At 40.2% G+C, this 12,434-nt stretch overlaps 1 protein-coding gene and 1 long non-coding RNA gene across 2 annotated transcripts in view; one reads left to right on the forward strand and one right to left on the reverse strand.

The window, feature by feature from the left end:
* Window positions 1-711: 711 nt before the first annotated feature.
* LOC113457442 lies at window positions 712-11,195 on the reverse strand. The gene is made up of 3 exons (XR_003378016.1): window positions 11,009-11,195; window positions 8,906-8,992; window positions 712-962 (listed from the first exon to the last, which is right to left on the reverse strand). It is a non-coding gene; the product is annotated as an uncharacterized LOC113457442 (long non-coding RNA).
* The window catches only part of LOC101990441 (DDB1- and CUL4-associated factor 12-like protein 1), a 3,411-nt gene continuing 2,137 nt past the window's right edge, over window positions 11,161-12,434 (forward strand). The window contains exon 1 of the mRNA XM_026784883.1: window positions 11,161-12,434. Coding sequence (XP_026640684.1) covers window positions 11,263-12,434 — 1,172 coding nt within the window. The 5' untranslated portion in view covers window positions 11,161-11,262.

The following is a 12,434-nucleotide window of genomic DNA, read 5'->3' on the forward strand; positions in this document are numbered from 1 at the left end:
AAATATTAAAAATGTTGCAGGATCCCCGGCAGCAGTAGGCAGCAGAAATGCTATAGGTTCCCAAGCAGTGGTAGTGGGTGGGCATGTGGCATCAGGCAGCAGGTCCTGAGAGCAGCCAGTCCCAGGCAGAGATGGCTGCAATCCCCAAGCGGTGGTGGGTCCCACACAGGGAGACACATGGTGGGCAGACAAGAGACAGAGACACAGATAGGCACGCCATGCAGAGTAAAGTTAAACAATTATTAGGTGGGTTATTGAGGCGAAGGAGAAAGAGAAGAGGGGAGAAAGAGAGAGGAAAGAGAGAAGATAGAGAGACCGAAGTGGGGGAAGGGGAGAAGCTGCCTCTCTGGGAGGAAGATGGAAAGAGAGAGAGCGCAGGCCAGAAGCTGAAGATCAGTCTGCCTCAGCGGCTGGGGGAGGAAGTGGGCATGGTTTGTCTCTTAAAGAGGCAGAACAATAATTACACCTACTGCCACCTCAGATATAGGTCTCCTTCCATCATGTCTGTTCTCTGCTGCACACACCAGGCTCACCAGTCCTGATTCTGTCTTTGCCCCCGAACTTGCCATAGGAACACTGTCGCTTGCCTCTGTGTGGGTTCTGGGCACTCTAATTCAGTCCCTCATGCTGGCATGACCACGACAAGCACTTTATCCACTGAGCCATCTTCCCAATCGTCCCCGTCTTCCTTACTGCCATACTCACCCGAGATGCCCTGGAAAGGGATGTGCAACCCTTCTTGGTAGTCCTGAGCGTAGCAGCATAGGTGCCAGCCTTCTCTTTCCGCAGCACTTGACTGATGAGCTCTGTGGCCTGGATCAGATAAGCTGAGGCAGGTTCTCCATCTTCAGCCTCTCCCTTCCCGTGTCCTCCTGGCTCCCAGGGTTCCTGGTCTAGCCTTTTGGACTGTAGCTCCATGGCTGCTAGCTCAATGGTGTGGGTGGGGCTGGTGTGTGTACTTTCTATAATAAAACAGGAATGATTCAAGCCAGACTGGCCTCCTTTCCCAGGGCCCAGCCCAAGATTATTTTGTTCATTACTTTACCAAACTGTCCCCACTGGAGGGGACCAGAACCTGGAAATAGAAAATTCACTTGAATAAAGTAAACCAGTTGCGTTCTGTTTGCTTGGTTTGGCTGAGGAACTTTTTGGAAAGGTTTGGTTTATCATTGCTGTTGCATACACGAGGAAGCACAGGTATGGGTGTGCTGTGGCACCCGTGTAGAGGCCAGGGGACAAGTTTTGGGAGGGTTTGTTTCACCCTAGATGGATTCTGGGGATGGAACTCAGGTTGCCAGGCTCACAAGACAAGTGCTTTCAAACCCTGAGCCATCTTACTGACCCATGGCCTTGAGGTCTTTCTGCCTCTGCCTGCAGCCATGTGCCACTTGACCTTTTTTGTTTGTTTTATTAAAGATGGGATCTCACTATGTGGGCCTGGCTATTCTATAATTTGCTATGTAGAATAGGCTGATCTTGAATTCACATATCTGCCTGTCTTGAACTCCCTGAATGCTGGAATGTGTGTGCCACCATAGCCAGCTTTTCCATTGAAAAAGGGTATTACATGGTGCTGGAGAGATAGCTCAAACAGTTAAGAGCACATGCTGCTCTTCCAGAGGTCCTGAGTTTAATTCCAAGCAACCACATGGTGGCTCACAACCACCTATAATGGGATCTGATCTCTTCTGGAATATAGTCGATAGAACACTCACATACATTAAATAAATAAATAAATGTAAAAACAGTATGTTTAAAAAATTAAAAAGGAGAATATCTGTGAAATGATATGACAACATGAAAACCATCCCTTTGAATGATGAATATATGCTAACAATTTTAATGCAAACTGTCACATAAACAAAACATCATTGGAACCTCTATCTCAAGCATATTTCAAAATCTCTCTAAATATAGAACCTCAAAATATAACAACTTATTTGTAGAAGTGCAAATCACCAAGTATAATGGAAATGTTCAAAGAAGTAGAAAATTCACTAACTATAGTTTTACTTAAAATGTCAGAAGCTACAACTCTAAAGCCATACCAATATGAATCTCTAAACATGAACCAGAAAGGGGAAAACTATGGAAAGGAGAAAGCTATGAAAAACTAAGGAATGCAGAGAATTGGAGAAATATTCTGCTCAAGTGAATACCACATCAATTGGTTTCTTATACCAAGCAGTCAGCCCTGAAAACATAATATAAGAAACATTCTACAGACTGAGAAAGTTGTAAAGTTGTACTTCTGCATTCAGGAAAATCACACACACACACACACACACACACACACAAGCACACTCCTATTTATGAAGGAACAATTAATGGGGAAAAAAGAGAACATAAGTTTGAAAGCAAGGAAGAAGGGATACATGGGAGAGTTTGAAGAAAAGAAAAGGGAGAGAGAGAGTATAATTACATTATGATCTGAAAATAAAAGAGAAAATATATCTGTAGTTTTTGACTGGGATTAAATATGCATGATTTAAGAAACTCAAACATAATAGGCTGTTTCTAATTAAATCTTTGAAACTTTGTGAAATATCTTTGAGTTGTGACAGCCTTTCAACTCATAAACAGAAACACTGTTTTAAAATACAGATAAATGAACAGAAAACCAAATCGTTAAATGACTACATCACCGAGTATTATGAAATTGTAATGGCCCAAAAATATTTAAAATAAATCAGTATTCTTTCAGGGTAAGTGCATTTTGTATACTATAAATTTAACGTCATATTTTATAATGTTATTTTATTAATTTATTACATTTAATAAGCTTATTTTGTACATTTAATAGTACATATAACGTACTGATACAGCAGTTTGTGTTTGTTACATAAATAAATTGAAAATATCAAATAATTCTTATTAAAATTTTGGATATGTGAATTGGATAGAATTTTCTGCATACCCTGTGAAACTTCTAAGCTATTCAAAGTCAATTATTTCATCTCATAAAACATGCAACTGAGCACAATATTCATATAAAACCCTTAATATGCTTTGATAGAAATAAATACAACTACTTTCTAATGCTTTCAGTGGTTAAAAAATTACTCAGTGAATTCATGAATTTAAATCCCCAGCACCCATGTAACCAGTCAGGTAGTGTTTCACCCACCTATAGCTACAATACTTCTGGAGGTGGAGATAGGAGGATCACTGGCATTTACTGGCTACTAATCCAGATCCAGGCTCAATGAGAGATCTTGTCTCAAAGGAATAAAGTATAGAATAATAGAGTAGGATACTGAATGTCTTCCCCCTGACCTTTTCCTGTGTGCTAATGGCTGTATGGAAAAAAACCTTTACACATATGAACACACTGAAGAGAAAAAAAGATCATGATTTTTGAGGCCAGTAAAATGGTTCAGGGATAAAGACAGTTGCCACCAAGACTTGTTAGAAGGAAAGAAGGAACTTCCAGTAAGTTGTCCTCTGACCTGAACATTTGCACACAAACGTATGTCTTCTCTCTCTCTCTCTCTCTCTCTCTCTCTCTCTCTCTCTCTCTCTCTCTCTCTCTCTCCCCACTCCCTTCCATCCCCAGTAAATAAATATAAAATGAAAAGAAACTTGTTTTAAAATTGTCATGATTTCAGCACCACATTGAAGTCAATTCCCAGTCTTCTTAGGTTAACTTATCAACTGACTGCAATGCTGATTGTGCTGTCTCTGCTCAGTTCTATTTATGACTGCCAGTTGCATGTCATACAGTGAATACTGTTGAGGAGGGATAGTGACATCTGTTTATTTGGTATTTTCCGTCTCGAGTGCCAAATGTTCTCATGATCCCTTACAAGTCAAGAATGAAAGCCTCAAATTTGTAGCAAGAGTCACTGTCAGTGCTTCACCTAGTAACAAAGGAGTAGCATTTTCTAAGTTTGTTTTCATCTTCCCTATTCTGCATTGTTTTCATACATTCCATGTCTTGCTTCTTAAGACATGGAATGGGTTTTAATTTCAATAGTTACTAAATTTAGATTACAAGTTAGAGAGATCCATTTTTCTGTTTTACTCCAAGGAAAATGCAGAACACTAGCACTAACAAAAATAAACATATGAAGCATTTACATTTCTGTAGGGATATCTACATTACTCTTTCTAATTAAAAATTATTTAACAGATATATAGGTAATTTACTTGCTTTTATGTTTCAGTTTATGGTGGGTGCTAAGACTAGAAGACAGCATCAGATACCCTGATACTGCAGCTAAAGGTGGTTGTGAGCTGCTGTGTGGATGCCAGGAATCTAACCTCCATCCACTGGAAAGGCAGTCCTGCTGTTAGCCCCTAAGTCATCTCTCCAGCCCAACATTGTCCTTTTGCAGCCAAATGCTCTTTCTTCTTTCATCATCAATGCAACCACTAATTTGTTATGTATATAATGCTTTTATTTTAAGAAATTTATAGTAATTGAAGTTAGGAACATTGCTCAATGGTATAATTATCTAAAAATGTGTGGGACCTTGGGTTCAAATACAAACACCATAAAAGTATACAGTGATCTCATACACTTAAATTTATGCGAGTAGTTGCTCACCGATATGTGCCTTTCCACACAAGTTTTATAAAAAGCTTATTCATATAAGAAAACATACATTTCTAAGTTTTTCTAGAAATTAAAGTTAATGACCAATTTTACTTGTATTTACGATTTGATAATGTTATATTTTCTAATACTGAAGCTTTATTTTTGCCATTTTTACTAGACACATTGTGCCTTTGTATTGTGTAGGTATATTTGTAAATATTTCATTTATTTTAAAAATTATATAAAGTTTCATTTTCACTGTATTTCTAAATATTATCTGGGGTATGTATAAATATTGTTGGCTTTTGTACATTAACCTTGATTTCTGTGAACTCACTGAAGTTACTAGCTCTAGGAACTATTTTTGCAGATATCTCGGTATTTTATTGCCAAGTAGAGAGTCTTATTTCTTTTCCATTCGTATGCCTTCCTTCTGTTTCTTGTTTTATTAGATTAGAAAAAATTCAGTTATGGTGAATAAAAATAATGAAAGCAGAAATCTTTGTCTTGTTTTTAATTTAAGAGACAAAGAATCTAATTTCTCGACTTTAAATGAAATGTTTGCTTAAATGTTTGTGCATGTTCTTTTTAAAGTTCTATTACCAATTTGTTGAGAGCTTTAATCAGTAGAGATTGGATTTTGTTCAATAGTATTTTTGTGCCATTTAAAATAATCATATGATGTTTCTTATACTGTTGACATAGTTGTTTACACTGATTCTTTTTAAATGATGACTCAATCTTAAACAACTGGGTTAAGTCCAAATTGATCATTCTGTACAATTTCTGTTTATAGATTTAATTTGCCAATATTTTGTTGAGGATTATAGGATTAAAAATATGTTGGAATGTGTTCCCTTGTGCTAGGGAGGAACAGGGTGTTCTCAAAATTTATACATGGAAGCTTGGAAACTTATGAAAACAGACATCTGGTGAAATAATTCAGTTGGTAAAATACTGGAAATGCAAACATGAGAACCTGAGATTAATCCCCATCACCCAAATAAAAACCAAAGTGTGGTGGCTCAGGTTTGTAATAGCAGTGCTAAGGTAACAGAACTATGCAGATCCCTGGGCCTCCCTGTCATGCAGTTTAGCCCATTTTATGAATTTCAAGTCAGTGAAAGACTGTGTTTCAAACATAAAATGAACATCATCTGAGGAAGAATATTAGAGATTATGTTCTCCTCCCCACACCCCTTATGTGACCATGCTCAGAGATAAGGTTTTAATGAAATAATTAACGTTTAAGGATGTTATAAAGGTAGTGTCTTAACCCACTGAATTTGTTTTATAAGAAGCGAAAGTTCAAATATCTCCCTGTTCTCACAAAAGGAAGAGCCATGTGAGTACACTTGGATAAAGCAACTTGGCAACAATCTAAGAGGACAAACCATCTGAACTAAACCTATTTTGACACATGAACTAGCCTCAGGAACTAAGAAAATGTATATCTATTGTCTGAAACATTTACTCTACTGTGGCATTTTGTTGCAGCAGCTTGAGTAACTTGGTACTCTTTTTTCAGGTTTTAAGAAAAATGTGTAAATTTAATACTGTCTTTTTTAAAGTCAAATAAAATTATCAGCAGAAAATATGCTGGGATATCACTTTTGTGTAATTAGAAATTAAGAATTGAAAATCCTTAATAGTTATACAAGCATCCCAAGCTTCTATTTATGTGGTTTGCTTAGTGGTAATTGATAAGGTTACATATAGTACATGTATTGCAGAAAAGGTCTTTTATTATTACATTTGAGATAGCAGTTCATTTACCTTATTTGTTTAAATTACATGTCTAAGATTGTTCGCAGTAGTCTCTTATCATACCTTTGAAGTCTACAAGGGCTATAGTTATGTTTTCTATTTCATCCTCTTCATGTCTACCAGGCTTCTGAGGAGTAAGTCAAAATAGTTAAGTATTTTAAAGCTTTCTTTTAATCATTTCCTTGCTTTGCCATTTTCACCTCATTTCATTACTGCTTCAGTCTTTATTATATTCTCCTGTTTGCATTGTGTTATTATTGCCTTTATTTAAATGAGAATTTAAGATTGTTCATGACCTTTAATTTGGGCAGTGATTTAGATATTAACTATTCATTTCGATAGTTTATATTTTCACATTTACCCTTTCTATGCACTATTTTCAACCCTTTGAAGTTTTTCTCATCCATGGAACATTTAGTGTGTTCTTTAGTATTTGAAACTTTTCCTTTAAAATTTGTTATTATTTTCTTATTTAATTCCTTTAATTTTGTGAAATATCATAAGAACTTAATATTGAATATGATTTTAGATTGTTTTCCAACCTAGTATATATGTATTTTTGTGAATGTTCCACTTGTAGTAGAAATACATTGCCTACTTAAAGTCTTAAGTATTCTACCTACACCAAGAACCAAATCAAATGACAATTTTGGCTTCAATTTGACAACTTCACACATGCATATCATGCATTTTGGTCATGCTTCATGTCACTTTCTCTTAACAACTCAAACTAAATCTCTGTTTGCATTATTTTTTTTCTGATTTTAGCATCTTCGCATGGATTTATTTCTACACATACTACTTTCATTCATTTAGTTTCTTGAATTTCTACTCATGGGAAGATCATTGTTTCTTGAGGGCAAAGAATAGTTCTGCTACCCACTCTTTCAGTCTTTTTATTGATGACTAGATATGGAAACACAGCATTCTACTGATACCAGGGATGACTGAAAGTAAAAGCGCTTTGTTAAGTATCATTGATATAAGGTCGGGTAGAAGTTCAGGTTCCTAGTATGTCTTCCTGTCACAGTTGAAAAGAAAGAAAGTAACACATTTGGGTGATAAACCATTCTCAAAAGGTCTTTGTAAGACTATGTCTTGATTGTCAGTGAAGGCTTAGCTCAACATAAAGGTCCATACTGACCTTAACCCTGCCAAAGAATGAGACTATAACATTAGTTTCTGCATCTGAGACAATGGACTAACAGCTTCCAATTTGGATCCATTGTAATAGTGTGTGGCAAATGATACAGGGTAAAGACTCTTTTGGCGTCCTGTTGTAGTAAGATATATATTGTCATCAAAGGTTGTCTATTGTTAGACTTCCAATTGCCCAGACCCATTCTCTAGAAAAAAAAAACAAACAGGTTTTCTTAGAGATTTTATCAGTTGCACTCATGAAGGTTTCTGGGTCAGAGGCTTCTGCAGCTTTCTGCACAGGGTTTACGTGACACAGTAAGGGCAGAGGGGAATTCGCTGTCTTATCTTTTTAATTACAAGGTTCAGTATCTACGCAATACTCCCCTGTCATTTACAGATTCCCATCATTTGTCAGTTGTGCTATGTAGAGGGCTTTTGTTAAAACATATTTTGGTTCTGCTTTAAGAGAGAAGACATAAGAGCTTCAATTCCAGTATTTCATTGTTTTTGGTTTTTATAATACTTACTTTCTTCCTCTACAGTGATTATGCTAGATGAAAATACTGAATGACGTTAAACACGTAAAGTTAACCAATTAACCATCCCTCATAGAACAGTAATCATCTTTTTTTTTTCTTTTTTGCCCTAACTTCTATTCAGGAAAGGAGAAGAAGATTCAGCACACTTGATTTTTTTCTTTTTAAATTTCCAAGCCAAATGGTGTGGAGTTCAATCTCAATACCCCAGGCTTGCAGAAAGTCAAAATATATAATTTAAAATATTCCTTCTTCTGTCTATGGGATTTTTATTAGACTTTTAGAGATATATGGTCTTAAGAAAAAGACAGATGTGCTTTTTATTTCTTACTGTGTTATGTGTATACTCCCATTGTTTGTTTCCCTACATGATCACAGAATGAACTGTAATACTGCTTGGTAGTCTAGAAAAATGCTGCTTTGGAAGGGCATTACTGGCAATCATAGACTAAGTCTGAGAGTCCATAATCACGTGATATAATACTTCTCCTCCTGGCATTCATCTTTTCCAAACATGTCATTCCAAAGTCCAAACATTTTTGTTGCTGCAATTTAGCCTTTTGAAATCTCTGTCATTCTAGGAATTTTTCATTTATTTCGCCAACACCCAAGAATTGAATAAGAACATGAAACCTGGATTTGGCCTACTTCAGTTCACTTAACAATTCATTGGTTTCAGAGAAAATCAGAATCTTTCTATATCTCAGTTTGCTGACCTATACAATAGGGATTGTAGGAGCTGTTTAAGCAGGATAGGAATTACAAAAGTCTTATAACAATGACTGTTCGTATGGTAGTTTTGCAAAGTGTAAGATAATAGTAATTTATAACATATTCTGTATACTTAATACTCTATAGGTTTAATTCCCTCACCTATACCACAATAATCCATCTTGTTTGTCAAGTCTTTCCCAGTACTCACATGGAAAGCTTCCAATTTAGGAGCAACACTGTCACTGTGACATACTGTAGAAAGCTATCTCCTAAATGTAAGTCTTCCTGCTTCCACCTGAAAGAAAAGAACATACATCAGTGTTTCTCAAACAATGTTCCAAGTTGCCGGGTGGTGGTGGCTCACACCTTTAATCCCAGCACTCGGGAGGCAGAGACAGGCAGATCTCTGTGAGTTCAAGGCCAGCCTGGTCTACAAGAGCTAGTTCCAATACAGGCACCAAAGCTACAGAGAAACCCTGTCTCGAAAAAAAAAAATGTTCCAAATCACCTGCATCAAAATATTTAGGGATCCATCTAAGGTGGGGTGCCAAGTTTTGAAATGACTCCTGTCATCTTGATGAACACTAAAATTCAGGAGTTACTCATATACACAGCTTGTACCTGTTCACATAGCTTACTTATTTCTGAAATGTTTATTCATCTCATATGTAACAGTGGAACAAACTGAGTCTCTGAGTCTCCTCCATGAGGCACTATCTATAATTTCTCACTGAACAGAGCAACCTATTTCACCTTTTTCCTTTGCCATAAAAAGGATAACATAGAAAAGGGTCAGAACTCTGAGACTGGAGAGTGTTAGGGAGTACAAATATGAGAAAGATTAACTGAAATGGTGGGAAAGAAGAACACATGGCTTGTACATGGAATTTACCCTTGAAGCGAAAGTGCAAAAAGTAGTAGAAATAAAATTAGCAAACTGTTTTGGGGCATTTGGGGGAGGGAACACTATGAAACAGTTCTTAAACGGCATGATTAATCAGAAAAATGAATTCATGGCTCCCATTCTCAACAAACTACATTTTGTGGAGGGTATATCAGATATTTAGAGTCAGTATTATGCAAGAGCCTCTATGTAATGCATCCCTAATTAATTAAAGTCACACTTAACTACCAAGTATGTTCATCATGAGATGTGAGAATTTGAAGCAAAAACAAACAACAAACAAAACAAAATAAAATAAAAAACGATATGAAATTTTCCTTTCTGACTCCTGAGCTTCTATGAGCTAGACCACTATAGTTCTTTCCATTGTGTTCACATATTCATTTTCCTCTGGAATATTCTCTGTCTCTGCATGTCCTTAAAATCATGACCATCCTTTGTATTCCTAACTCAGAGATTATATGTTCTCTAAGGCCATGGACCTCTTAAACTAATTATGGGAACTTGTATCCCCAGCTACTCACTTGCAGTTTTCTACCCCCACTTCCTTAGTTCTCATAGCTAAAAGAGATGATGGTATCTCCAAAATACCCAACTTCACTTCTTCCTAGCCAATTCGCACAACCCACTTGACGTTAAAGACTGTGGTCAGTCATCAAGGCCTGGGCATCATCATAGGCAGGCAGGATGTGAGGCACAATGTTCTGTCATTTGACATGGTCTGCTCCGATGATTCTGTTGCAGAAGCACAGAACATTTGAGGAGGGGGAAAGTGATTCGTGGAAAATAAATTACCAACAGCAGAAGGGCTGTTAAAACGAACAGGAACTGCTAGTTTCAAACACTTTTATTTTCTGCCTAGTTCAATATAAGACCTTAGTAAAGAGTCTTATGAGCACACTTTTGTTTTCTTCCACAGACACGCAAGATCACGGCTCTGTCTCATCCCATGATTGACGACATTTTGGGTTTCAGATTATATGGCAGTAGAGATTTAAAGGATTTTGGCTGCGGAGGAGGGGGTGACTGAGTTTGACTTGTTGGATCCATAGGGTGCTGGACTACTGGCCCTAGAGTGATGTCTCCCTGTTCCTCCAAGCTCCTTTCTAGCTTTTGTATGGCTTTCCTATCTTCTTGGCTTTACTACTACCTACCGCCCCCTTCCGGCTGGGCATGAGCTACCCCCTATTGCCATGATCTCCTAACACTAATGCTCACCCTTCCACACCGCCCATCGCTTCTGCCATTTATAGTCAGCACCGTCCCGCCTCCTCTCCCAACACCACCCTCAGAGCCTGCCCCTCCCGCCCTGCTGTCCTAATCCTCCAGGGACTTGTCGCTCAAGGCCCAGAAGTCCACTCGCTGAGCTGGCTGGCAGCTGTGGCTCCACTCTAGCTCCTGCCGCACCTTCGGCCCTAGCAACGATCCTTCCGAGCTCGCTCGGCTCTTTCCGCCCAACCGCGCGTTGCTCGCCGGGTCACGCAGCTTTCACCTCCTTTGCCGCCCACGCGCTCAGGACTCCGCAGGCTCCCTGCCGCTCGGTTGCCTAGCCTCCGGCTCCCAGCGATTCCACGCTTCAGGCCGACACCGCGGCGCCGCCTTCTCCTGCAATACAGGAGACGCCACAGCCCGCAGGGCCCTCTGACCGCTCGCTGACCACCATGGCCCCTCATCTAACAGGTAGCAGGAAGCGGAAAGCCGCCGAGGCAGAGGAGGGTGCGGGGAGCTCTTCGTCGCCAGGCCCCTCAGCGGTGATGGCGACAGCCGAAGCAGGCCAAGCCGAGGGGTCGCTGCTACTGGTCAAGAAGCCGCGGCTGCCCGTGGCTCACCGCTCCTTCGTGCACTACCTGAAGGGCCGGGCGCTGGGCGAAGAGGGCCACCCGGGGCTGGCAGGCTTTGAGGACGAACTGCGCAGTTACGGGGTCCTTAGGCTGCCGGAGCTGCTGAGGGAGCGCCAGCTGACGCTTGGCCCCCTCAACAAGGTGTTCGCATCGCAGTGGCTAAATGCCAGGCAGGTGGTGTGTGGCACCAAGTGCAACACGCTTTTTGTGGTCGATGTCAAGACCGACCACATCATGCGCATTCCTCTGATGCGCGACAGGGTGCCCGACCTCTCCAGTGGCTCGCCCTCCTGTGGCATTCATGCTGTGGAGCTGAATCCCTCCAAGACCCTCATGGCCACTGGAGGGGAAAACCCCAACAGCCTGGCCGTCTACCAGCTGCCCACGCTGGATCCCGTGTGCCTAGGAGATTGCGAAGGCCACAGGGACTGGATCTTTGCCATCGCATGGATGAGTGACACTGTGGCTGTGACTGGTTCCCGTGATGGCACCCTGGCACTCTGGCAGGTGGATCCCGACATGTTCAATGGCAGCATCGCTTGGCACAAGGATGCGGGCCTTCCAGTGTATGCTCACATCCGTCCTACAGATATGGAGGCCATTCCCAAATCCGCTACCAATCCTAGTAACCGCAAAGTTCGAGCCCTTGCGTACAGCAACAAAAACCAGGAGCTGGGAGCCGTGTCTCTGGATGGCTACTTCCACCTGTGGAAACCCCGAAGCTCCCTGTCCAGGCTGCTGTCCCTAAGGCTGCCCTACTGCAGGGAGAACGTGTGTCTCACCTACTGTGACGAGTTGTCCCTCTATGCTGTCGGATCCCAGTCTCATGTTTCATTCCTGGATCTTCGCCAAGGCCAGCAGAACATCCCACCACTCTGCTCCCGAGAGGGAGGCACTGGTGTGCGTTCCCTGAGTGTCCACCAGCATATTGTCACCGTGGGAACAGGTCACGGTTCTCTGCTCTTCTATGACATCCGTGCCCAGAAGTTCCT

Source organism: Microtus ochrogaster, chromosome X (genome assembly GCF_000317375.1).
Source record: "Microtus ochrogaster isolate Prairie Vole_2 chromosome X, MicOch1.0, whole genome shotgun sequence".
Taxonomy (NCBI): Eukaryota; Metazoa; Chordata; class Mammalia; order Rodentia; family Cricetidae; genus Microtus; species Microtus ochrogaster.